The sequence below is a fragment of the Sus scrofa genome, chromosome 5, assembly GCF_054392235.1.
Source record: "Sus scrofa isolate SSC_HxYL_T2T_F1_AM1 chromosome 5, Sscrofa_HxYL_maternal_Yorkshire_Landrace_v2.0, whole genome shotgun sequence".
Lineage (NCBI taxonomy): Eukaryota > Metazoa > Chordata > Mammalia > Artiodactyla > Suidae > Sus > Sus scrofa.
In genome coordinates, this window is record NC_139387.1 from 86,665,125 (window position 1) to 86,690,111 (window position 24,987).

General features: G+C 38.0%; 2 protein-coding genes across 9 annotated transcripts in view; one reads left to right on the forward strand and one right to left on the reverse strand.

The window, feature by feature from the left end:
- The window catches only part of APPL2 (adaptor protein, phosphotyrosine interacting with PH domain and leucine zipper 2), a 56,494-nt gene extending 48,257 nt beyond the window's left edge, over window positions 1-8,237 (forward strand). The window contains exons 18-21 of one of the 2 annotated variants that reach the window (XM_013997990.3): window positions 4,188-4,224; window positions 4,428-4,568; window positions 5,367-5,414; window positions 7,324-8,237. In XM_013997990.3, the coding sequence (XP_013853444.1) occupies window positions 4,188-4,224; window positions 4,428-4,568; window positions 5,367-5,414; window positions 7,324-7,350 (253 nt within the window). In that variant the 3' untranslated portion in view covers window positions 7,351-8,237. 2 annotated transcript variants of the gene reach the window in all.
- Window positions 8,238-13,124: 4,887 nt separating this feature from the next.
- Window positions 13,125-24,987, reverse strand: part of WASHC4 (WASH complex subunit 4) — a 57,171-nt gene continuing 45,308 nt past the window's right edge. For 5 of the 7 annotated variants that reach the window (XM_084957321.1, XM_084957323.1, XM_021092625.2 and 2 more), the window contains 6 exons: window positions 24,690-24,776; window positions 22,595-22,742; window positions 19,725-19,821; window positions 18,627-18,823; window positions 18,199-18,298; window positions 13,125-15,533 (listed from right to left, as the gene is read on the reverse strand). In XM_084957321.1, the coding sequence (XP_084813447.1) occupies window positions 15,466-15,533; window positions 18,199-18,298; window positions 18,627-18,823; window positions 19,725-19,821; window positions 22,595-22,742; window positions 24,690-24,776 (697 nt within the window). In that variant the 3' untranslated portion in view covers window positions 13,125-15,465. The remainder of the gene's footprint in view (window positions 15,534-18,198; window positions 18,299-18,626; window positions 18,824-19,724; window positions 19,822-22,594; window positions 22,743-24,689; window positions 24,777-24,987) is intronic. The other 2 variants (XM_084957320.1, XM_084957324.1) reach the window with 1 other exon arrangement.

Sequence of the window (24,987 nt, forward strand, 5' to 3'; positions counted from 1 at the left end):
AATATTTGTTGGGGTGAAAATAAAGCCAAGCCATGTTAACTACATTATTTTCAGTTCCAAGTAATAAGATGTATATGAATGATGGCAAGTCACGCTGTGGTCAGCATGGGCTTTATTAAGAGTTGCACTGTCAGCGTTCCTGTCTTGGCTCAACGGAAATGAATCTATCTGACTAGCATCCATGAGGGCAAAGGTTTGATCCCTGGCCTTGCTCAGTGGGATCTGACGTTGTCGTGAGCTGTGGTGTAGGTCGCAGGCTTGGCTCGGATATGGCGCTGCGTGGCTGTGGTGTTGGCTGGCAGCTGTAGCTCCAATTTGACCCCTAGTCTGGGAACCTCCATATGCTTGGGGTATGGCCCTAAAAAGACCGGAAAAAAAAAAAAAAGTTGCACCTGTCTAATGCTATAGCTACATACATACAGCACTTGAAACCTAATTTGTCTTGAGAAGTATTTTAAGTGTAAAACACATACCAAATTTCTAAGATCTCTTACTGTCCCCCCAAAAGAATGCAAAATAACAGTTTTTACATCAGTAACATAACTGACTAGTAATATTTTAAATCTTTAAAAATATACTTATTTACACTTTAAAATGTGGCTTCTGGAAATTTTCAAATTACATATGAGGCTTGCATTAAGTTTCTGTGGGACAGCAGCGCTGCTTTACAGCTTTATTTCTGACTTTGGCGTTTATCACATGAACTTGGGCAAGTTATTTAACTTCTCTGCCTCGGTTTCTTCAGCTTGGCATTTATCGTATGAACTTGGGCAAGTTATTTAACTTCTCTGCCTCGGTTTCTTCAGCTATAACATGAAAACAACCGTATCTTCACCCTAGATATGGTTGTTTTGTCATGAGGAATACACAAATTAATACATATATTTACAACTGTGACTGGCACATAGAAAATGCTTATTTAGTAAGTGGTAATTCAAGAAAGTTAATTAGTGCTTTGGCCAAAATCAGAATATAGTTTCGATAATTTCTTCCATTTATAAAAATGAGTCCTTTTCATTTGTTGTAAGCTCTCTACTTGAATAAGGTTCTTACATTTATTTAAAGCTTTTTTCCAAGTATGTCCTAGACCTTCATTGGCACTGGCTCATTGTTCATTAATTGCACCCAAAAAGATGAGAGTAAATGTGTGTAAAAGCACCGTGAAAAACCATAGTGTATCAAAGAACCCTGTTTAAAAAAGTGCAAAGACAGGCCTGCCTGCTTGCATCTCTCACAAGGATCCTATCTTAATCTATTTCTTGCCTATCACTTGGTCTCTCACTAAATTCCTTCTGTGTGGAGGCATAAAGAACCTGAACCTCAGTGAGTCCAGAGACTGATCTGGTTGATCAAGATGGTGGAGGAGTAAGACGTTGTGCTCACCTTTCCCCACAAACACATCAAAAAAACACATCTACGTGTAGAATAATTTGCACAGAACATCTACTGAATGAAAACAAGAAACAGGTGTTAGCAAGGATGTGGAGAAATTGGAACCCATTGCTGGTGGGCATGTAAGACGGTTCAGCTCCCTGGGGAATGATTTGACGGCTCCTCTGTAACTTCACCAGAATTCCAGGAGTTCCCTATTGTGGCACAGTGGGTTAAGAATCCAACTGGAGTGTCTCTGCAGAGGTGAGCTTTGATCCCCAGCATGGTGCAGTGGATTAAAGGATCTGGTGTTCCTGCAGCTGTGGCTCAGATTCAGTCCCTGGCCCGGAAACGTCCATATGCCACAGGTGTGGCCATAAAATTAAAAAACAAAACAACATCAACAAAAACATAGAATTCCATTCCTGGGTTGATACCCAAATAAGAATGAAAAGTGTTCAGACAAAAACTTGTACACACAAACGTACATGTAACAGGACTATTCACAAGAGCCAAAAGGTAGAAATAATCCAAGTGTCCATCAAAAGGTGGGTAAACAAAGCACATGCAGATCATCCAGCCTTGAAGAGTAACGAAGTTCTGGTGCATATTTCAATGTGGATGAATCCTGAGATCATCATGCTAATTGAAAGACACAAAAAGCTACATATTATATATATATATATTTTTTTTTTTTTTTGGTGTTTTTAGGGCGGAACCTGTGGCATGAGGAGGTTCCCAGGCTAGGGGTGAATCAGAGCTATAGCTGCCAGCCTCCGCCAGAGCCACAGCAACACAGAATCCGAGCCATGTCTGTGACCCACACCACAGCCCACAGCATCGCTGGATCCTCAACCCACTGAGCAAGGCTAGGGATTGAACCTGAGTCCGGATGGAAACTAGTCAGAATTCGTTAACCACTGAGCCAAGATGGGAACTCCTACATGATCATTTATATGAAATATGCAGAATAGGCAGATCTATAGGGACAAAGCAGATGAGTGAGAAGCTGCCAAAAGCTGAAAAGAAAGTAGAAAGTGAATGCTTTATTAGGGATGGAGTTTCCGTTTGAGGTGACGATGTCGTGGAACTAGATAGTGGTAATAGTTACAGCGCAGTGACTATACTGAGGATCAGTAATGGTGAATTTTATGTTGGGTGTTTTTTACCACTGTATACACGCATACATACTTTTATGGGAATTCATGTGTTTTAAGGCAATTTAGAAGTCACATAGAAAATCAAATCTTAAGCACATCTAGATTACCATGCTCAGACAACAAACTTAAAAGTTACTTACAAAATATGATACGCATGTTTTAAATCTTTATAGGACAATTTCATAAAATACCTGCTGAGTAAAGTTATCCAATTTTTGAGGGAAATTGTGTATGTTGTATATTTTAAAAATCACTACATAAATTCATGCTCATTAATAGGGACATAAGCTAAATATTTATTTTGTAGCCTAAATATCCATACACATTTTCTCATTCTCTTACCTGTTTTACAAAGCAGTTGAGAGAAGTCAGGGTGAATTGCACAAGATCATAAAGTGAGCAGTCAGGTTGGAAATTCAGAGCCCTCTGATTATAACTCCCATGCTTTAACAAGTATAACTGCACATATTTCAAGTTGTAACTATTTTGTGTGTGAGGGGGGAGGCCAACAGCTTTACTGAGATATAATTTACATACTGTATAATTTGCCTATTTAAAGTGTTGTTTTTGGAAATTCAGATTTGTGCAGCCGTTACTACTATTTTAGAATCTTTTCATCATCCCCTCTCAAAGCAAACCTATACCTGTTAGCAGCCACTCCCTCTTTCCCCTGCAACCTGCTCAGCCCTAACTACTAATCCTGCTGTCTACAGATTTGCCTATCTGGACATTTTATATACATAGAATTATAACATCTTTTTTAACAGAGAATAGATTTTTTGCTTTCACTTACAGCAAATCAATAATTTAAAAATACAATACCATGTGTTAGAAAGTAGAAATTTTTATCTATATATAATAGTAAATCCTCATGCAGTTAATTTTCCCAGAGAAACCAATCGGATTATATTAGATGTTAAAATGTTGTTAAAGAATTTATCTAGGGAGTTCCTGTTGTGGCTCAGTGGAAACAATCCCACTAGTATCCATGAGGATTCGAGTTGGATCCCTGGCCTAGCTTGGTGGGTAAAGGATCCATGTTGCCCTGAGTTGTGGGGTAGGTCAAAGATGCGGCTTGGATCCTGAGTTGCTGTGGCTGTGACATAGGCTGGTAGCTGCAGCTCCAATTTGACCACTCGCCTGGGAACTTCCATGTGCTGTGGGTGCAGCCCTAAAAAGCAAAAAAATAAAAATAAAAACCCTAGAATACCCTCTTAAAGTTACTCCTCCTCTACCCAAACTGATAGGGAGTAGTTTTGTTAAAATACTTCACTGTCTTACCTCTGTTCTACCCCATGTTTTTTAAAAAAATGGTTAAACCTAGGTGTATCCGTTTACCCAGTACTTCGGTAGATGTTGAAGCAGCTGTTCACAACATGATCCACTCATGTTATACAGAATTTTCTGGAGAAGTATAATGCTGTCTTTTTGGATAAGCACTTAAAATATTGTGAAATTACCTATTTGCTATAATCTTCCATTAAAGATACCCTGAGGTTTAATTACAGTTTCTACAAAGGCAGAAACCATGGCATACGCTCTCTTTGGATGGTCACATGGAGCTAACCTCAACTGGATTTTAGGTTTTCATCTTTGGAGGGTATTTGTATTTCATTCTGAACTATTTATGATACAATGAATCTCTTAAAATTTCAGGTTGATAGATCCTCAGACTCAAGTAACAAGGGCCAATGTAAGTACCTTCATGCATGCTAATTTTAGTGATTAATTCACCTTTGTAGTCACCTTAAACACAAAGTAGGCACTTAATAATTTTGTTTGGCAAATTAAATGTCACTAAAACACTTTTTTCATGACTTTCTCTGTGGAGAATGACCTTGTCTTTTTCAATTCCAGCTTGTTGTGTGGTATTCAGTATATTCTTATTTTTTCTAGTTCGAACTTACCAGTGTCACTCAGTTTGCTGCTCATCAAGAAAATAAAAGGCTGGTTGGCTTTGTGGTGCGCATGCCTGAATCCACAGGCGGAGAGTCGCTGAGCACATATGTTTTTGAAAGCAACTCAGAAGGGGAAAAGGTCTTGTTGTTTTCTTCACCTTCAATGTTCCATGATATCTCAGTCCAAAGACATTTAAAGAGTTATTTTGCATGACTCCCTTAGATATTCAGTTGGCTGTTCCGCAGGTCTCCATTGAGAAGTTTAGATAATAATACCTTCTAGGAAGGTCCCATTGATTGAAAACTGACTAGAGTAAAATTTCCTTCTGGAAAATACATATCAACCAAAATAGAGTGAATGAAGAACTTTAAAGATGAAGTAGAATTGTTTAGCAGAGATACTAGGGAAGTGTTAAAAGCAGTTCTTAAATTTGTTTGTTTTTTTTTAAAAAAAAAAAAACAAAGCAGATGTTACAATGGAGAAAATTTATTCTCAGTGAGCAAACCAAGGAAGCAGATGTCAGGAGAGTGTATCTAAACTATTCCCTTCTTTAATATGAAATACTTCATGGCTGCATTCACTACTTAGAAGTAATCAAAATGAACCAATCCTTATTTCAGAAAGTATTTGTTTGCCACTGTGTATATGAATATGCAGCGGCTAAATATGGGTAAGACGGAAAGGAGAAAAGTACCCTGTTAAGAATTTTAAATGATTTAATAACTTTTCACTTAACCTGCATATTGTTTGTACACACAAACTGGCAGTAGGAGACCAGGCCTCTAGTGTTCAGAGCCCTGGTGCTGAGTCTCCTTCAGTCCTCTGTCCCCATGTTGACGTGAGCAGACAGTGACTTCGTCGTACTTTCATAATCACATTTTTTCTAAAATTATTATTTTCTGCCTTTGCCAAACACTGCTTTCTTGTCTTTTCCAGATATGTTATGCTATTAATTTGGGAAAAGAAATCATTGAGGTACAGAAGGTAAGGTGCATTTTAGTGCTGGTTTAATGACTACTCAAAAGATTTCTATGCGCGTATTAAGATTTCACTCAAAAAGAGAAATGACAGTCAACTAGGCAGAGTGGCCAAGTTTGGGATTTTCTTCTAAGCATTCTGACTACCAGGCATTTTGGATCAGCTAGTTCCATGGTCACTGGTAACACTTGGAGTTCTTAATATCACTGCTGTAACTCCTGCTCTTTTATCAAGTTTTGGGGTTTTTTGGTTTTGTCTTGTTTTTGCTTGCTACTGCTGTTGGTTAGATTGCCTTTCTTCCAAATTAAGATGGTACAAACTTAATGCTCTAAGGCCCTGCTCCTCGGAGTGGTCGCAGGTCCAGCAGCATTGATATACGTCACGTAGAAACTTATTAGAAGTGAAGACTCTTAGACCTCTTTTTCAGCAGTTTACAGCCTTTCATTTACCCAACAAATTTTTGAGAGCAAAGTCTGTGTAAGAAAAAAACCTGGAATTAGAGCAATAAACAAGGGAGACACACTTCCTACCCGGGTTTGGGGGTGGAGGGCTTCTAGTTCTGCACTATGAAACAGAACTTTCTGCAGTGATGGAAATGATCTTTTATTTATTTATTTATTTGTCTTTTTGCCATTTTTTGGGCCGCTCCCGCGGCATATGGAGGTTCCCAGGCTAGGGGTTGAATCGGAGCTGTAGCTGCTGGCCTACACCAGAGCCACAGCAACGCGGGATCTGAGCCGCGTCTGCAACCTACACCACAGCTCATGGCAATGCCGGATCATTAATCCACTGAGCAAGGGCAGGGATTGAACCCACAACCTCATGGTTCCTAGTTGGATTCGTTAACCACTGAGCCACGATGGGAACTCCTGATCTTTTTAATATGCAGAGTGAATGAGGCTAGTGTGATCAAGGAACTGGATTTAAAAAAAATTTTTTTAGGAGTTCCCTGGTGGCACAGTCGATTAAGAATCTGGCATTGTCTGCTATGACATGGGTTCGATCCCTGGCTAGGGAACTTCTGAATGCCTCGGGCACAGCCAAAATAAAACAAAATTTTAATTTAAATGCAAATAGTGATGGAGTTAGTGGGATCATACTATCATCTATCAAGGAGGGGCAGGTGGATCAAGGAGTAAGACCAACATAAGGAAAAAATGGCAAGCACTGCAAGTTCACATTTTATGGTATAGATCAAAGTTGGCGAACTTCAGTAATGGGCCAGATAATAAACCTTTTTAGGCTTAACCATCTCTGTTGCATCTACTTAGCCCTGCTGTTGTAACACAAAAGCAGCTCTAGATAGTATGGAAATAAATTGGCATGGCTGTGTTCCATTTAAACTTTATAAAAAACAAGTGATGAGCCAAGTGGCCATAGTTTGCCACCTCTCAGTATCAAGTAAAAGGAACAAGAGAAGTTTAAAGACAACGGGGTTGTTAAGGAAGTTCTTCCCTGGACTCTCCAGGAAGATGATTCTGAATTGACTGTAAATGATGTTTTGGCTGAGAGTTAAAACCTTAGCCTAGTTTCTGGAAGAGGATTTTTTTTTGAGATGCAGGACCTACTTGAAGGCACCCATAGACAAAAATCAGAAGGAGTGAAGCTAGGTTACAGAACATAGTGACAGCCAAGCCAAAGCGGTTTTAAGTGCATTTTAAGCGTTTCTTTTCTTCCTCTTAAACTCCCATAACTTCAGGATCCAGAAGCATTGGCTCAACTAATGCTGTCCATACCACTAACCAATGATGGAAAATATGTACTGTTAAACGATCAGCCAGATGACAGTGATGGAAGTTCAAGTGAAAATAGAGGCGCAGAATCTGAAGCATAACTTTCTTGCTGTGCCTTTGGGGGAAGAGCACCCAGGAAAGGAGAACTGCCTCCTTAAGGGTTTTCAACTTCTCTAACGCAGGCACACCACCTGGTTTCAGAATGCTGACAATCACTTGTGGAATGTACTCTTGATGCCTTGATACTGAAACTTGGGAGGGAAACAGTAAGCAATGGTTGACAACATACCCATCTGCAAATGTTATTTTAGGTGCTTTGTGGTAAGTCTTTTTCTTAGATTGCACTGTTCAGCGCTCAGAATGAAAGCTATGAAAAAAAGGCATTGTTCACTTTATTTCATCATCTCTTTTCAGTTTCCAGTATCCTTTTTTAAAAAATGGTAAAAGCCTAGATTTATAATTTGATAAACACTAAATATTTCCTATTAATATCTATTTTTGTATTTTACTTAGCTTTAAGTGCCTGTCATTCTGAAAATTGTGTATTTATAATCAAGCTTGTCTTATAATTGGACCTAATAGCATTAACTTGTGTAGTTAAATGAAGGGCCCTGTTCTTTGAGGCTCAAGCACTAGCAGAAATGCAGGTCTAGTTTTGGTAATTGTTCAAACATCAAGCAATAAAAAGACAAGCAGATGAGTATCACAAAAGATGTTTAATTTTACATTGGAACCTTAATGAACCAGCATTCAGAAGGTTATGGTCCTTTAGATACTGCTTTTAGGGGTGGATCACCATAGACAGGGTGCAGTTCTACCAATTCCTGTTTCTTCTGAGCCAGACCCTCCTTAAAGAAGGGGCCGATTCATTTTAAAACTCACTTGAAGCACAGCTGGCCATGGGGCTTGGAATAGAAGTTTCTATTTCTACCCTATGTCTCGTTCCAGGTGTCCCAGCCCACTAGGAAATAAGTATAATGATCTTGAATTGGTACAGGGTGTTTTAATTATAACTAAGTTCAACAGAATATCATTGTCTTTGTAATAAATTAACCTAGCAATAAATGCTAGCAAATAAAAACTATCATTCTGCTTCTTTGGCTTTTTGTGGTTATTTTTTAGAATATCCCTGAAAGAAAACTGTCAAAGCTACACAATCAAATTTCAGTTTTCCCCGAACCAGGTCATAATAGAATCACAGCATAGGGGATGTATTTTGCAATATGAGTGGAATAATGTGATCTCAATGCCAAGTTATTAAAAGGTGCTGCTTTTATGTCAAAAAAAGAAAAAGAAAAAAAGGAGTTCCCTGGTGGCCTGGAGAGTAAGGATGTTCAATCCCTGGCCTAGGAACTTTGGCCTGCCACAAGTGTGGCCTACGGAAATTAAAAGGTGCTGCTTTTGAAGTGGTGGGTTAATAAAACATCTTTTTTAGGTTGAAAGGCTTAATTAACTGAGGAATCCACTGCTATACTGTGTGCTCCATCAGAGACACAGTGAGCTGCTGGTCAAAACAGTATGAGATTATATACCATAAAATCATTACTTCAGTGTTAACGACTGCCTTAGAAATTTGCATATCACAGTCACAGTAGATCAGTAAGCTCTGACGAGCTTCAAGAGCCACAGTCCCCTAACTAACCCTAACCCTACACCGCAGCTGATGGCAATGCCAGATCTTTAACCCAGTGATAGAGGCCATGGATCAAACCTGGGTCCTCATGGACACTAGTCAGATTTGCTTCTGCCGAGCCACAGCGGGAACTCCTCTCCAGCATGGTATTTAAAAGTTTCTCCTTTACTATGATTGTTCAGCTCAGCTCATGTTTGTAAAAGGCACTACAGTTATTTCTAACAGTCCCTAACTAAAAAGATTTCAATTAATAATGTGTGGCCTATGGCAAACACTATGGAGGTTCCTTTAAAAACTAAAAACAGAGCTACCACATGACCCAGCAGTCCCAATCCTGGGTATATATCCAGAAAAGACAAAAACTATGATTTTTAAAAAGATAACATGCAGCACTATTTACAACAGTCAAGACATGAAGACAACCCAAGTGCCCATCAACAGACAACTGGCTTAAGAAGATGTGGTGTATATGTACAATGAAGTATTAGCCATTAAAAAAAAAGAATGAAATGTCATTCGCAGCAATGTGGACGAAACTAGACATATACTTAGAAGTCAGCCAAAGACAAATACTCTATTATATGTGGAATCTAGATAAAAATTATATACAAAACAGAAACTCAGAGAAAACAAACTTGGAATTACCAATTTGCAGAGTGAGAAGAAAGGTGAGAGTAGACAAATTAGGAGTATGGGGTTAATACATTATATGTGTACTATCTACAATAGATAAGCAGCAAGGATTTACTGTATAGTACAGGGAACTATATTTGGTATCTTGTAATAACAGTGGAAAATACTCTGAAAAGTATGTATAACTGAATCACTTTGCTGTATACCTGAAACAATATTATATATAAACTATTTCAATGTTTAAAATTGTAGCTTAAGCTACAAAGCATGCAGATCATAAGAATAACCAAAAAAGAATGAAATCCAATACCTGAAAACTTCATTAAAAAAAAAAAAATGGCAACACAAAATTAACGAGTATATTAAGCAAGCACACATGACCAACAAAAATTAGTATCCAGAATATATAAACTATTCCTACAGTTAGAGATACATTGAAAAAAAAAATAGAAGTCATGCAGGCATTTCATAGAATAAAAAATAAAAAGGGCTCTTAAACAGAAGTATCAATCATATAATAACAAAGAATTGCAAATTAAAACCACACAAATATTCTGTTGACCAAACTGCAGAAATTCAGCTGCTGGTAGGGATGGAACAATGGGGAATAATCTCACCTACTGCCGGGATGGCAGAAGAGTTTGGCTTTCTCACCAATGAACTTGCAGGTGCACCTGGCCCCACTTGCCAGGTGCACTTGTGGCACACACCCTGGAGAAACTCAACACACATACAATAATTATAGCAGCACTATTCATAGCATCCCAAATTTGGAAACAACCCAGATCTCATCAACAGAATAGATAAAATATCTGTGTATTCATGTAACAGAATATGGGATAAGTAAAGCTAAACTATGGCTACATACATCAACATAGATGAATTTCAAAAATGATACTGATTCTTTTGAAGTCATAAGCACACAGAATTCATTTACATTAACTTTAAAAAAACACCTAAGGAGTTCCCATCGTGGCCCAGTGGAAACGAATCCAACTAGTATCCATGAGGAGGCAGCTTCCACCTCTGGCCTTGCTCAGTAGATTAAGGTTCTGGTGTTGAGCTGTGGTGTAGGTCGCAGATGTGGCTTAGATCTGGTGTGGCTGTGGCTGTGGTGTGGGCTGGCAGCTACAGCTCCAATTGGCCCCCTAGTCTGGGAACCTCCATATGCCGCAAGTGTGGCCCTAAAAAGACGACAAAATTAATGGGGGAGTTCCCTTGAGCAGCAGGTTAGGGATCCAGCATTGTCATTGCAGTCACCTGTGTAGCTGCAGTGGTACAAGTTCAATCCTTGGCCCAGCAATTTCCACATGCCGAAGGTGAGGCCAAGCCCCGCCCCCCACCCCAAACAGTGGATGATTTGCCCTTGTTCTCAGCTTAACGCCAATGTGTATTAATGCATATCAAGGCACTCTGAACAATTAACAAGTGTCATGTAAATAAAAGGCGGGAGGGTAAAAAATATATTGTCCGGATAACCTAGCCAACTTTCATTTCCCAGCCCTGCCTCTGGTTGTTAGCTACCTGTCAGACTACCTTTAGGGAAGAGTACAACCTGCCTTACATTGTCAACACTTTGCTATTTAAAAAGGAAGAGTTATTATAAAAGACCAACTCACTGTTTATTGTCAAACTTTTCCACAGCTAACAGTTATGTGCCAAGTATAGTTCTGCAGATAAGAGGAATCATAGCCATAGCTTATATTTACAGCAATTACAGTTTCCTAATATAAAGTGCTTTATACAAATTAATCCATAAATAATCATGAGCTACATTATTAGGCCATTTTATGCCTAAGAAAGTGAAGCACACAAAGATTAAGGGTAAAAACCCTGGTAAGCAGCAAATCAGGATTCAAATCACTGTCTGGCCTCCAGAACCTATGCTTCTAACCACTATGTGCTACATTATTAGCACAGAGGAAACCGGAGACAAAGCAATCCCCACACACTTCTCAATACATTTGCCTTTGAAGGTTATTCGGATTTCAGCAATTAAATCAACTTAAAGCGCATCTTTAGGGCCTTGTTACCCTTTGTACAGATTCTGAAGTGATTGCTGTAATGCTACTTTTATATAAACAGGTGCTTCTGGGTATACAAGTGTTATTTTTCCTCAAGTTAAAAATAATGACATTGCCAAAGAAAGTTTCAGTACACACAGATCTTACATACAGAATGTACAGTCCCCAAAGATGATCCCAGAATTATGACATCAGCTCTACACTGATTGGGACATAAATTTCACCTACTTTCCTGAGTGTCTCCACTGATGGGAATGACTGGAGCTATCAGGTAAAGTAGGTGGTAAAGAAGAGCCAGACTATTAAAATAGAAGAAACATCCATATACTTGCTTGAATTAACTTTTACACGCTACATCTAAGAACTTTTTGTATAAACTCAAATTTTGCCGTCACCACCTGAGTTTCCTGAATAGTCCTATGACTTCACTCAATCTCTTTAGACCCACTTATTCTGGATTCCCTTTTTTAAACTGAAGTATTTGACAACCTGTTAAACTGTTCCTAACATCTAAAAACAAAACTGTAGCATTGAATCTCCCTTAGGAAAAGGATTACTGTCAGTCTGAAACTTCTGCAACTTAAGCTGGGAAAGAACTAAAATTATTAAAATTGGTTAAATTCTACCTTTGGCCAACCCAGCAAAAAAGAGTAACATGACAATGGATGTGATGGTATTATCTCATCTTTCCCACAAACTTACAAATTTACTACCTCAGAAAAGGACCGGCAATCAGACTTGGCTAAGAATAGTTTCTCCAGCGTAGAATATAATATATGTTTAGGGCCGCATCAGCACATGTGGAGGTTCCCAGGCTAGGAGTCCAGTCGGAGCTGAGGCTGCCAGCCTACACCACAGCCACAGCAATGCGGGATCCGAGCCACATCTGCAACCTACACCCCAGCTCACAGGAACACCAGATCCTTAACCCATTGAGCAAGGCCACGGATCGACCCTAGGTCCTCATGGATACTAGAAAGATTAGCTTCCGCTGAGCCACACGGGAACTCCTCTCCAGCATAGTATTTTAGAAGTTTCTCCTTTACTATGATTGTTTCAGCTCAGCTCATGTCTGTAAAAGCACTAGTTATTTTTAACATTAAACTGCAAACAAATGGCCGCTTCCCAGGATTAATATTTAAAATTAAACATTCATGTGGGTTCTTTTATTTGAAAATAGCAGAGTAACAGGAAGATTAAGAATGTTCACAGGGGAGTTCTCGTTGTGGCTCAGTGGGTTAAGAACCCAACATGGCATCCCTGAGGATGCGGGTTCGACCCCTAGCCTTGCTCAGTGGTTTAAGGATCTGGCATTGCCACAAGCTTTGGTGCAGGTCACAGATGCGACTCGGATCTGGCATCTGGCATCTCTGTGCCTGTGGCATAGGCTGGCAGCTGCAGCTCTGATTCAACCCTTAGCCTGGGAACTTCTGAATGCCATGTGTGCAGCGATAAAAAAGGAGGGGAAAAAAAAAAAAAAAAAGAATGTACAAAGGAAAGAAAACAAAAGTGTATCATCTGGGATACACGGAGAAGAGCCAATACCAATTTTATACTTGGAATTTTTTGCCTATATGCATGCAAGTATTTTTTGAAAAACATTCACATACTATTAAAGGGAACTCCGAAAAGATTAATAATAAGAACTAATGATTTAAGACACTCAATTTTGAACATAAACATCCAGAGGAAGTACATTTTTGAAATTATATTTATTAATGTTTTTTATTATACATACTGTATTGTCTTAGAATTGGGGGAGAGGAAAGCCCCACTCAAGGGAAGTAAAAAACTTGCCGTCTTTTATAAAATTTAACTAGAACTGACAATGTTATGGTTAGTCCTTAATTCCTGAGAATTTGAACATTAAGTTTTTTATGAATTTACACAAATGCTCACACTGATTTTACACTGTAGTATGTCTGAAAAAAAAATGAAAATATTAACATTAACACACTGGCAAGGAAAACAGTCATCTAAATATATGAATTTAGGTGTGAAAACACTGAAGCCCTATTGCTTTGCACCTTAATAGCATTTAAATATGCTTAAGTCTTTTCAGAGATTTTATTTCAAATAAGTGAACTTATTATAACTTATCCAGACTGCAATGACATTATTTTGAACTAAAGATAAATTAATAATCTGTCACATTTTCCTCAATTGTAAGTATCCATGGAGTCAGCATGTGAACTCTACTGAATTCTATTAATAAATAATTGATCTGTGTGGGGATAATAATAGAGACATCTGATTCTCTTTTTTTTTTTTTGCATTTTAGGGCTGCTCCCGCGACATACAGAAGTTCCTAGGCTAGGGGTTGAATCAGAGCTGTAGCTGCCAGCCTACGCTACAGCCACAGCAATGCGGGATCCGAGCCGCATCTGCAACCTACACCACAGCTCATGGCAATGCTGGATCCTTAACCCACTAAGTGAGGTAAGGGATCGAACCTGCGTCCTTATGGATTCTAGTCAGATTCGTTAACCACTGAACCACAACGGGAACTCCTGATTCTCTTCTAGTGACAGTTTCTATCCCTATTAGATAGGAGATGATTTTAGGGAAGTTAGAGAGGAAAAAGAGAAAAGACTATACTGTTGCTATGAAATGGTGATGAATTTGATAAAGTCAAATGCAAGATCATGAAACGTTTACAATAATGGAGATATAAATTAATTACGCAGCATGCTTTAGGGCCACTTCTACAGTTAGTATGAATTACAAATATTAAATACCTTTAATCCATCCATTGTACATAATTTTGTAAGTCATGTTTACATAATAAAAACATTCCTACCTATTCTGTGCCTTATAAATGTTAAGAGTGAACGTGCAGCTTGAGCTGGGAAAATCACCCTGACCATGATCAGTGAGCAGACAGGGCGCTGCACAACATTTCAAAAGCTGGAAATCAAACAACAATGTTAGAATTACTTGCGGGATTTGCCCAAAGACATGCTTAAGAGGCAAGTGCAATGGAAAAAAATTAAAAATTTCCTAAAATGATGTTAGAATTACATGTCAAGTTTTAAACTTTTTGTTTTCCTGTAAAGGTATCACTGTAATACATTAAAAGATTACAGGCCATGATTAACCATTTAACTATTAACTGACATAATCTTTACAAAAATAAAGTTAAGAGCTTGCCAGGAACTAAATTTACTCAAAATCTTTCTGTACTTTTTAAATCAGTCTAAATAAGTTATTAGAACTTTATTCTCACAGTGGTAATTTTTAAAAGCCTACACAGTGCTTAATCTGATTTCTTCGATTCTACTTGATTTAAAGAAACAGTCTGCCCAAACCACCACCAAGATTTCAATTCAACCTAATGTCAAAGAAACCTGAGTCTGGATGGAGAAGTAAGAAGTCACTCAGTGTTCTCTGATCTCATACATAGCGCCTTCAACCAAAAGGGAAGCTTCAAGCAGGACTCTATGGCTTTATCTGTATTTTCCTCCACCTTGAGTAATAAGTAAATCTGAAATTTAAAGCAGCTGTTGGAGGTTAAATGTTCTCAAAGCAGTGTAAACTAATTACAAAATATCTCACCAAAGACAGGAGCAGCTCTAGCGAGACACCTGAAAGTTACGATGAATCAGTTCATACTGTACATAAAGGGCACGTAACACTTGTGTCTCACCTCTGATATCAAAACCATCTTCATATATCCCTTTTATAAGAATAGTGACATGTCTGCTTCATGAATTTCAGGCTCAGTTCCTTTTGCTGAAACATATTTACTGGCTGTACATAGTATATGCATTGAATTTCCAATGACTGAGACAAATATGTATCAAAGACCTATGCAAATACAAATTATAAACATTCATGTTGATTACAAGAGATCTGAGTGGCAGCAGAGCCTTGGGAAGAAGGATGGACGTAACTTTAGAGCGCTGCTGTAGAGAGTTGCAGCATCTAAATGTTCCCCAGAGATGTGGCTCAGGAAATACTTCATCATTAGCTTATTAACATCCATTGCACACAGAATTCTGATGATTTCACAGGGGCAAGGCATACCGTCAATATCATTTGACAACAGGATCTGCAGACACTGTGCTGTCGGACAAGTCTCCATTGCTTGCTTTAGTCTCCTCTAGAAGCATGAGAGAAAATAATGAGCATGTTTATGTTCATTTTAAGAAATAAATTAAAAAGCCTGAGAACTATATTGCTAAATTTTAAATTAAGAAAATGTTGCATCTACCAAATAGTTCTCCAATATCACAAATTACATGTAGTTCATTTACCTTAGTTTTTTAGAAATCTAGGTTAAATATTGCAAATGTAACATTTTTCCTGGTTTGAAATGGGGGTGTAGAAATGTGAGTGATCAGAACTGCATCTGGGGTGGAGTTTCACACTGCATGTTGGAAGGCATGCTTCCCCGAGGTCGGTTCCCCCAACTGGGCCAAGAAAGCACAGTATTATTACTGCGAGAAACATGGCTGCAAATTCACACATAAAATTGTCCAGAATGAATACCTTCCCAATTGTATTTCTAATTTATTTTTAAATGCGGTTTTTTATTATGATTGGGATAAAATGAATTTTTGGCTTTTTTGCGCAACATGTCAGCTGCACATATTCTTCAACAAAAACAACTTAACTAACGCATTCAGCCACTTTGACAGTATCTATGGCAACCGTTAGCTTAAAGAGTCCTAAAAGAGAGGTAAGACCCAGGCATAGGGCATGTGGGTAACATTCCTTAAGAACAGTCCAGGAGTTCCTATCATGGCGGCAGTGGAAATGAATCCGACTAGGAACCATGAGGTTGTGGGTTCGATCCCTGGCCTCGCTCAGTGGGTTAAGGATCTGGCATTGCAGTGAGCTGTGGTGTAGGTCGAAGACGCGGCTCAGATCTGGTATTGCTGTGGCTCTGGTGTAGGCTGGTAGCTATAGCTCTGATTAGACCCCTAGCCTGGGAACCTCCATATACTGTGGGTGTGGCCCTAAAAAGACAAAAAAAAAACAAAAACAAAAAAAAAAAACCAGCAGTCCAGAGCAAGGAGCTCCACTAAGAACAAAATGTTTGTTTTGCCTTGAAGTAAATATTCAATCTGCCCACAAAGTATTCGCAGCGCTAGATTGGAGACAAGGTTCTGACAACACGAAAGGCTTAAGCAGAACCTAAGCAACAGCTAAGTTTCTTCACAATTTAGATGATTCTGACTCAAATTCTTGAGAGGGATTTACTAAATATTATTTTTAAATGAACCCAAACATTAATATGTATTTTTTCATTTAATAAATATTATCTGCCAGGTAACAACCTGAGATCATTTTTTAAGCACATTTTTCAGTCTAGATTCCAGAAATGCCTGCACATGATCCTAATAATACTGATGCAACATTAGAAGTGAATAAAGTAACTGATACAAGTGATCTGCCCAAATGAATCACCTCTATTCAGTATAAAATATATGTATTTCAAAATTTAACTGACAAAATTAAGATTAAAACATCATGTTTTATGAAATATCTTTTATTCCTGATTTGTGAACCACAAGTAAGAAAAAAAGAAAAAGAGCAAACATGAACTATCTTGTTGCTGTACTTAGTTCTGAGCTTCCAAGCAAAGAGGAAACTTAAACTACATACTGGTTTTTTTTTTTTTTTTCTTTTTTTTTTTTATGGCCAGAAGTGGGGCATATGGAAATTCCAGGCTAGGGGTCAAATTGGAGCTGCAGGTGCTGGCCTACGCCACCACCACAGCCATGCTGGATCCTTAACCTACTGAGTGAGGCCAGGGATTGAACCCACATCCTCATGGATACTAACTAGTTGGGTTCGTTACCGCTCAGCCATTACAGGAACCCTGAAACCTAAGTTATATAATTTCTATAACAGAAAAAAAGGAAACATCCATTCTTTAGGGAAGATGATTATTGCTAAATTTCAAATATGGCAGAAATGTATCATGAAGGTCCCTTGTATATGAGCAATTTACACCTACAAGAATATAATGGACAGAATCCTTTGCTTAATGACTCCAGTTCACTGATGTAACTCTCTGTTATTATGGCTGTACTGCTGATTCTCTAAGGCCTGGCAATGGAGGAGCATAGGAGGCTCTTTATTGTGATACTAACATAGCCTTTACTTTTTACGCCTCCTTAATCACCTGTGCCACACATGTAGTCAGCACCTAGGAATCAGCAGCTCTGCCTTCAGCAACATTTACCCTCTTCTAATTTGTTCCTTCTTATCTGATGCAGTTGAAAGAGGAAAGAAAAAAACTAAACTTTTTTTTTTTTAATTAAGAGAAAATGAACTGAATAAAGAGTTATCCCCAGAATGAAATATATTAACTATATTAAATTTCTTTTTGGTTTCACAAATGATCCACTTAGGCTTTACTTTTTTTTTTTCTTTCTTTTTTCTTTTCTCCAGCCTTACCTGCAGTACATGGAAGTTCCCAGGCTAGGGGTCAAATCGGAGCTACTGCTGCCAGCCTACACCACAGCTACAGCAATATGGGATCCGAGCTATATCTGTGAGCTAATCCACAGCTTGGGGCAATGCTGGATCCTTAACCCACTGAGTGAGGCCAGGGATCAAACCCACATCCTCATGAACACTAAGTCGGGTTCTTAACCCATTGAGCCACAATGGGAACTCTGGGCTTTACTTTTTTAAAAAGACATTTCTGGATCTATTTTATATTTTAAAAAGAAAAGTCTGACTAGATAAATGGGGTATTAATGTTTGCTAATTACAGAAAGACTTATTGGTCTTTCAAAATTTAAGCCACTCACCTTCCTTCTCTTTCTTTTCTTGGTTTTCTTCAGCTGCAGTCTTGTCCGCTCTGAAGAAAATTCTTGCACTGCTCAGTGAGAAATAGAGCAATTCAAATTCCTAAGTAAATAAAAAAAAAAAAATAGAAAAGCTGAATACACTTGTTTTAGCAAAATAACAAAATTACCATATTTAACATCTCTATTATTTCTAAAAAGCTCTAGGGAGTGCAAATCATAAATACAGAAACTGATACAAGTAATCCATCCAATTTTAAGATCTGAGTCAAACGGCCTCCAAATACCATTTATTTAAAAATATATCCCCCTTATAACCCCTATCCATCTTACTTGTTAAAAACGGAGGTTTCCATATGATTTTTTTTTAGTGATCAAGAAGTAATGGGTATTAAAAAGTCAAAGCAGATTAGACTATTAGTCTCCTCTACCTGTAAATAAACATCCAGTCGCTTCTGAGTGAGATTCATGGTTTGGAGGAGTTTCTCATCCTGACTAGTGGACTGCACATTCTGTTGTTTAGCAACTGCTCTTATCTCCTTTAGATACTTCTCTCTAACAGACTGGAACCAGTGAAGTGAGTCAAATTCCTGGTACTGATCCAAAAGTTTTAGAATGTAAGCCACTCCTAGAATCATCAGCAAAATCAAAACAAAATTAAGGTGTTCAGGAGTTGTATTCTACTCAACCAATAATTCTTAAAATTAAGCTAATCATTTCGAATCAGTGCTCTTTCAAATTACAATTTACAGCACAAATGAATAAGTTTAGCAACATGGCGTAACTCCTCCTTAAAAAAAAAAAAAGATGTGAATGTATAAAAATAATCCAATAAAGAAGAAAAAAAGAAAAAACATAACTCTAAAAATCACCTGGAGGAGTTCCCATCGTGGCACAGCAGAAACGAATCCGACTAGGAACCATGAGGTTGCGGGTTTGATCCCTGGCCTTGCTCAGCAGGTTAAGGATCTGGCGTTGCCGTGAGCTGTGGTGTAGGTTGCAAACGCGGTTCGGATCTGGTGTTGCTGTGGCTGTGGTGTGGGCCTGCAGCTGTAGCTCTGATTCAACCCTAGCCTGGGAACCTCCATATGCCATGGGTGAGGCCCTAAAAAAATAACACAGAAAATTAAAAAAAAAAAAAAAAAAAAAAATCACCTGGAGATAACATGGCTGGAAGGGTGGGGGAAAGCTTCCACTGCTAAATAGACAACTGAGGGAACTACAGGGGAACCAGGGAAACAATGCAAGATGCTGAAACTGTAAAACCACAACAAAAACAAAGCCTAAATATTAGGTCCAACTAGACAAAGTGGTTAGCAATACTAAAGGAGCATGAATAATAACAGTACAAATGACGTAAAACAAGTATTATCAATCACTTGGCCTAGCCAAAAAATACACAGTAAACATTACTGCCCCTGAAAAACAAATTTACAAGAACACATGGATCTATTCTCAAGCAGACATTTCTAAAAATCCATTCTAAAGTGAATATAAAATTCATGTGAAAACAATTCCATTAAGCTTACCCATGGCAAAACCATCATCAGTAAAGGCAGCTCCAATTTTATTTTTTTTATTCAATTTCTCCTTGCAACTAATGGAATGCTCTACAAAGTTGAGTGTCTAAAAAGATATAACAACATATTAGAGAAACAATTGTGCTAAAAAATCTTCAGAATTTAGTTCTTAAAACAGACATTTCAAAAATTATAAATAGAATCTTTTTAAGTTCCTGTCCTTTTGATTTGAAACATTTGCCTCATTTAAATAGCTTCTTGGTGAGGTCATAATTTTATTATAGTTGATTTACAATGTTCTGTCAACTTCTGCTGTACCGCAGTGTGTAGTTCTTAATGGATCTTCTTTCCAAGTCCTTTAAATATGAGCACTCCCTCAGGCACCACTTAACGCAAGCACAGGGCACAGGGCCTTGGTCATAGTTCGCTCTAGAATATTATGCACCTTTTGTAGATGAAGGGTCTGAGGCTTGGGAGGTTTAGTAACTTGCCTGAAGTCATGCTGTATATCAAAGTTGAAGTCAAAAGGAGGCCTGCCTAACTTCAAAGCTTAAGGGCTCTTAGCATGGCAGTCCTTACCTCTGCACACCCTATTCATTCTAAAATAGTATTTCTTGGAGTTCCCACTGTGGCGCAGTGGAAACAATCCGACTAGGAACCATGAGGTGCAGGTTCGATCCCTGGCCTTGCTCAGTGGGTTAAGGATCCAGCAATTGCTGTGAACTGTAGGTCGAAGACGTGGCTCAGGTCTGGCATTGCTGTGGCTGTGGCATTAGCCAGCAGCTGCAGCTCCAACTGGACCCCCTGCCTGGGAACCTCCATATGCCATGGGTGCGGCCCTAGAAAGACAAAAGACTAAATAAGTAAATAAAATAGTATTTCTCATCATATTCTTGGCTAAAATGGCTAATTAGTCATTTGGATAAACAAATTCCCCCCAAAAAGCACTTTCTGGAGTTCCCTTGTGGGTACAGCAGATTAAGGATCTGGTGATTTCACAGCAGTGCCTCGGGTCACTGATGTGGCATAGGTTCAATCCCCGGCCCAGGAACTTGCACATGCCACAGGTGCAGCCAAAAGGGGAAAAAAAAAAGGCACTTCCCTAAAAATTTAGCCCCTCCAAAATACCTTATCTAATCATAACATTTATTCAACAAAGATTTACTGAAACTTACTATGTATCAGGCATTAGTAAATAATTACAATAAATAAAGAATACAGAGTTCACCCTCTATAAAACAGCACTTCCAGCAATGACAGAAATGCTGTGTATCTCTACTGTCCAATACAGTAAGCCACTAGCCACATATGGCCATTGTGTTCTTGAAAAGTGGCCAATAAAACTGAGGAACTAGATTTTTTCCCTTTCCCTTTTTAAGTCCAGACCTGTGGCATATGGAAGTTCTCGGGCTAGGGGCTGAATCAGAGCTGCAGCTGCCAGACTATGCCACAACCACAGCAACACCAGGTCCGAGTCCCATCTGCGACACCACAGGATCCATGACTCACTGAGCAAGGCCAGGGATCAAACCTACATCCTCATGGATACTAGTCAGGTTCTTTCCATTGCACCACAGTGGAAACTCCTATACTTCTCTTCTTTATAGTATTCTTGTTTTCTCCATCACTGAATTCTGACATCTGCCCTGCAGAATGCCACCTCTTCCTCAAACCCACAAATGGTTCCCCACTGTTGTTTAGTATGGCTCCAAATTAAAGAAACATGGTGAAAACTCACCATGAGTTAATTACACTACTCATCAAAGTAATAACTAAGACTCACCTTGAGTCTCATACTATCTGAAGATGAAAAGATACTGCCTATCAGGCAAATATGGACATTTTTGCTACATCATATAACAATGACTATGATGGGATTAACAATAAATGTATTTAAAAAAAAAACAGTAGAAAAGAAAATGCATGAAGAAAAAAGCTGTCCATGGACCATCAGCTACTTTCAGCCTATAATAATGGTTATATGTTAGAATATATGTGTTAATTCAGGCAACAACATGAAAAGTTTTTTCTCTTGATCAAAGTCAGATGTAATCAAAAATTACTGCTCAGTGATATTTAGATTTTAGAGCTATTTACAGTTTTTTAAAATAAGAGCTTTGTTGATGTTCCCTTGTGATGCAGCAGGCTAAGGATCCCTGATGCTGTCGCTGCAGCAGCTTAGGTTGCTGGTGTGGCTCAGATTTGATCCCTAGCCTGGGAACATCCACATACCGCAGGCAAGGCCAAAAAAAAAAAAGCAAAGAAAGAAAAAAGAGCTTTGTTATAGAAATTTTTAGAGAAAAATAACTCTTACTGCTATATACCTCTCTAATCTCTTAACTCTATTTTCTCCACTGCTACAATTGTTTTTATATTGGGATTTTGGTTAACTTGGGCCATTTTTAAGATGTCAGCTATAGAATTAGAGCAGAACACTCTATATACTATAAAGAAGCAGCACTAAAAATTTAGTTTGGGTATTAGTATTTACTACAGAATAGAGAGAATTTGTCCCCAAACAGTATGTTTTTAAGAAATACTTCATGCTGTCAAAGTCTACATTAATCACTGAAAATGATTATGTAATTCAGCCCAAAAATTATAAGGTGTGTAGATATATAATGATGTATATTCAAGAATTTAAATCACACTAGGATTTCTCTGGCAGTTATTAAAAAAATTAAGAATCTATCTTAGCTATAAAAAAGCCTCATTTTGCATAGCTAATATGTAGAAATTCGAGGCCACATTCACTGAGAGCACATTTAATTTTATCACAACCAGAAAACCAACAATACAGTCTGCATTTCCTGCTGCAATAAAACTGTGTTTATTAATACTTTTGAAAAAAAAATCATTTTGGGTACTAAAATACTTACCAGAGGGGGAACAATGATATAAAAATTTCGGAGATGTATATTCTTTGGCCTGCGAAATTCTGGAGCAAAAACATCTACAAGCATTTTGAAATACTCTGTGCCTTCAGCAGAATTTCGTGTGTGATCACTGAGGACTGAATCCAAATGCCTAAAATGCAAAAAAATTTAATTACTTGGTTCCTTTCCCAAAAGAAAATGTGGCTTTTTAAATCCATCTCTCATTAGCTTAGATGAGAACACTCCAAAATATCAAACATTTTAGGTTCAGAACGAACTCATTTTTTCAGACAGAAGTTAATCAATATTGTTTAATTTACTTTGCCCCTATGTAGGACTTCTCAAAACTGTATATAATTTTGTATTTCTTCTCACAATAAGCCTTGTAGAATTCCATTTCATTGTAAATAAATTCCTTTTCATCTTAAATCTCTTCACTACCACTTTTTCTATGCCTCCTTACCTCAACTGAAACTCATCCTTTTTTCAATAACTTAGCTTCCTGCTCAACCTTCAGAAACATCAGCTGCTTTTCCTCCTACAGCCTTCATGTACATAACTTTACCATTTTCAAATTACTTCCCTCCACTAGACAGTAGAAATCTCTCCTTTGCAATTCACACGATCCAACTATATCCAGCTACGCCCTCCCCAAAGCAGGAAGGCGGCTTTTACTAACGTATTAACCATTGCTCTGCGTTTATTTATCATGGACTATGACACCTATACTCAGGTTCTTCCCCATCATTCTCGAAGATTCAATGTCCATTCAGATCATAAATTCATTATCATAACCTCATAACTCCTTGAGTTCACTGGCCATGAACTTTCCTTCACCTAAGGAATAAACGTTTCTGGTGAGAATGCAACATAGGTTTTACGCTGCATCAGGGGGCCCTAAATGTCAGTGTCCTATTCCTGGTGATGTTAAGTCTGATCACTTGGTTAAGGTGGACTCCATCAGTCTCTCCACGGTGAAGACGGTTTTTCCCTTTGTGGTTAGTAAGCAACGTGAGAGATAATTTTTTTCATAGTGAATGAATACTCTGTTATCCAAAAATATGTAAGAATCCAATGATGATTTCTGTCCGATTTCAAGTATTACAGTGGTGGTTGCACAACAATGACTTTTCCTCTAAAATTTCTCATCCCTTCTGTATCAGCTCAGGTATTTATCTATCAGACCAGATAAATATGGACATCTTTGCTATAACATCTAACAATTATGATAGAGCATTAATGATAAATATATTAAAAAAAAAAAAAACAGTAGAAAGGAAAATGCATGAAGAAAAAAGCTGTCCATAGACCACCAGCTACTTTCATTCCCTGGTCCCCCTAGCCTGGGACCTTCCATATGCCATTGGTGCAAGCGTAAAATAAAATAAAATAAATAGGAGAAAATGAATTTTATTAATGAGATATTGAGATATTTGGCATTCTCTCTCTTTTTTTTTTTTTGCATGGATGGTGCCATGGCATGTGGAAATTCCCGGGCCAGGGACTGAACCTGTGCCACTGCAATGACAACACCAGATCCTTAACCCACTGTGCCATAAGAGAACTCCCTAATATTCTTTTTTTTTAAACACTAAATCCTCAAAATCCTTTAACACACTTCAATTTAGACTAGCCACATGTCAGGTGCTCAACAAACACACCTTAGCATATCCATGAGATCACATTCAGTGACATTAGAAAGTTCTCAGAATACCGTAGTCTTAAAAAAATTATATTTCATAAATTGAGACCATTACTTGCATAATAAAAACATTGACATAAGCTTATTATTACCCTCTAGTCTGCTCTTTAATATTTAAATGAACATAAACTTTTTTTTTTTTGTCATTTTGTCTTTCTAGGGCCACACCTTCGGCATATGGAAGTTCCCAGATTAGGGGGCCAATCAGAACTGAAGCCAATGGCCTATGCCACAGCCACGCCAGATCCTTAACCCAACGAATAAGGCCAGGGATTGAACTCTCGTCCTCATGGATGCTAGTGGGGTTCACTATAACTGCTAAGCCACGACGGAAACTCCTAAGGGAACATAAACTTTTAAAATCTCCAAATTTAAATTACTACAAAATTAGATTACCTTGCTGCTTTTAATGTTTCTTCTGCAAGACCTTCTTCTTTTACTAGTTCTTCAAAATTTACAATATCTTCAAGATCAGGTACAAATCTATGTAAGAATTTGGGGAGAAATTTATTAAGACAAATTAAATATGTTCGGTTGGTACAGATATGAAAGCAGTACTGTAAGACTCTAAATTTGTCATTTATATCTTTGGAAAGAACTTTGCATTTCAGTTGTATTATTAATATCACCACCACTTTAATTCCTAAACTGAATTTGATTTTATTTTATTTTTGGTCTTTCTAGGCCACACCCA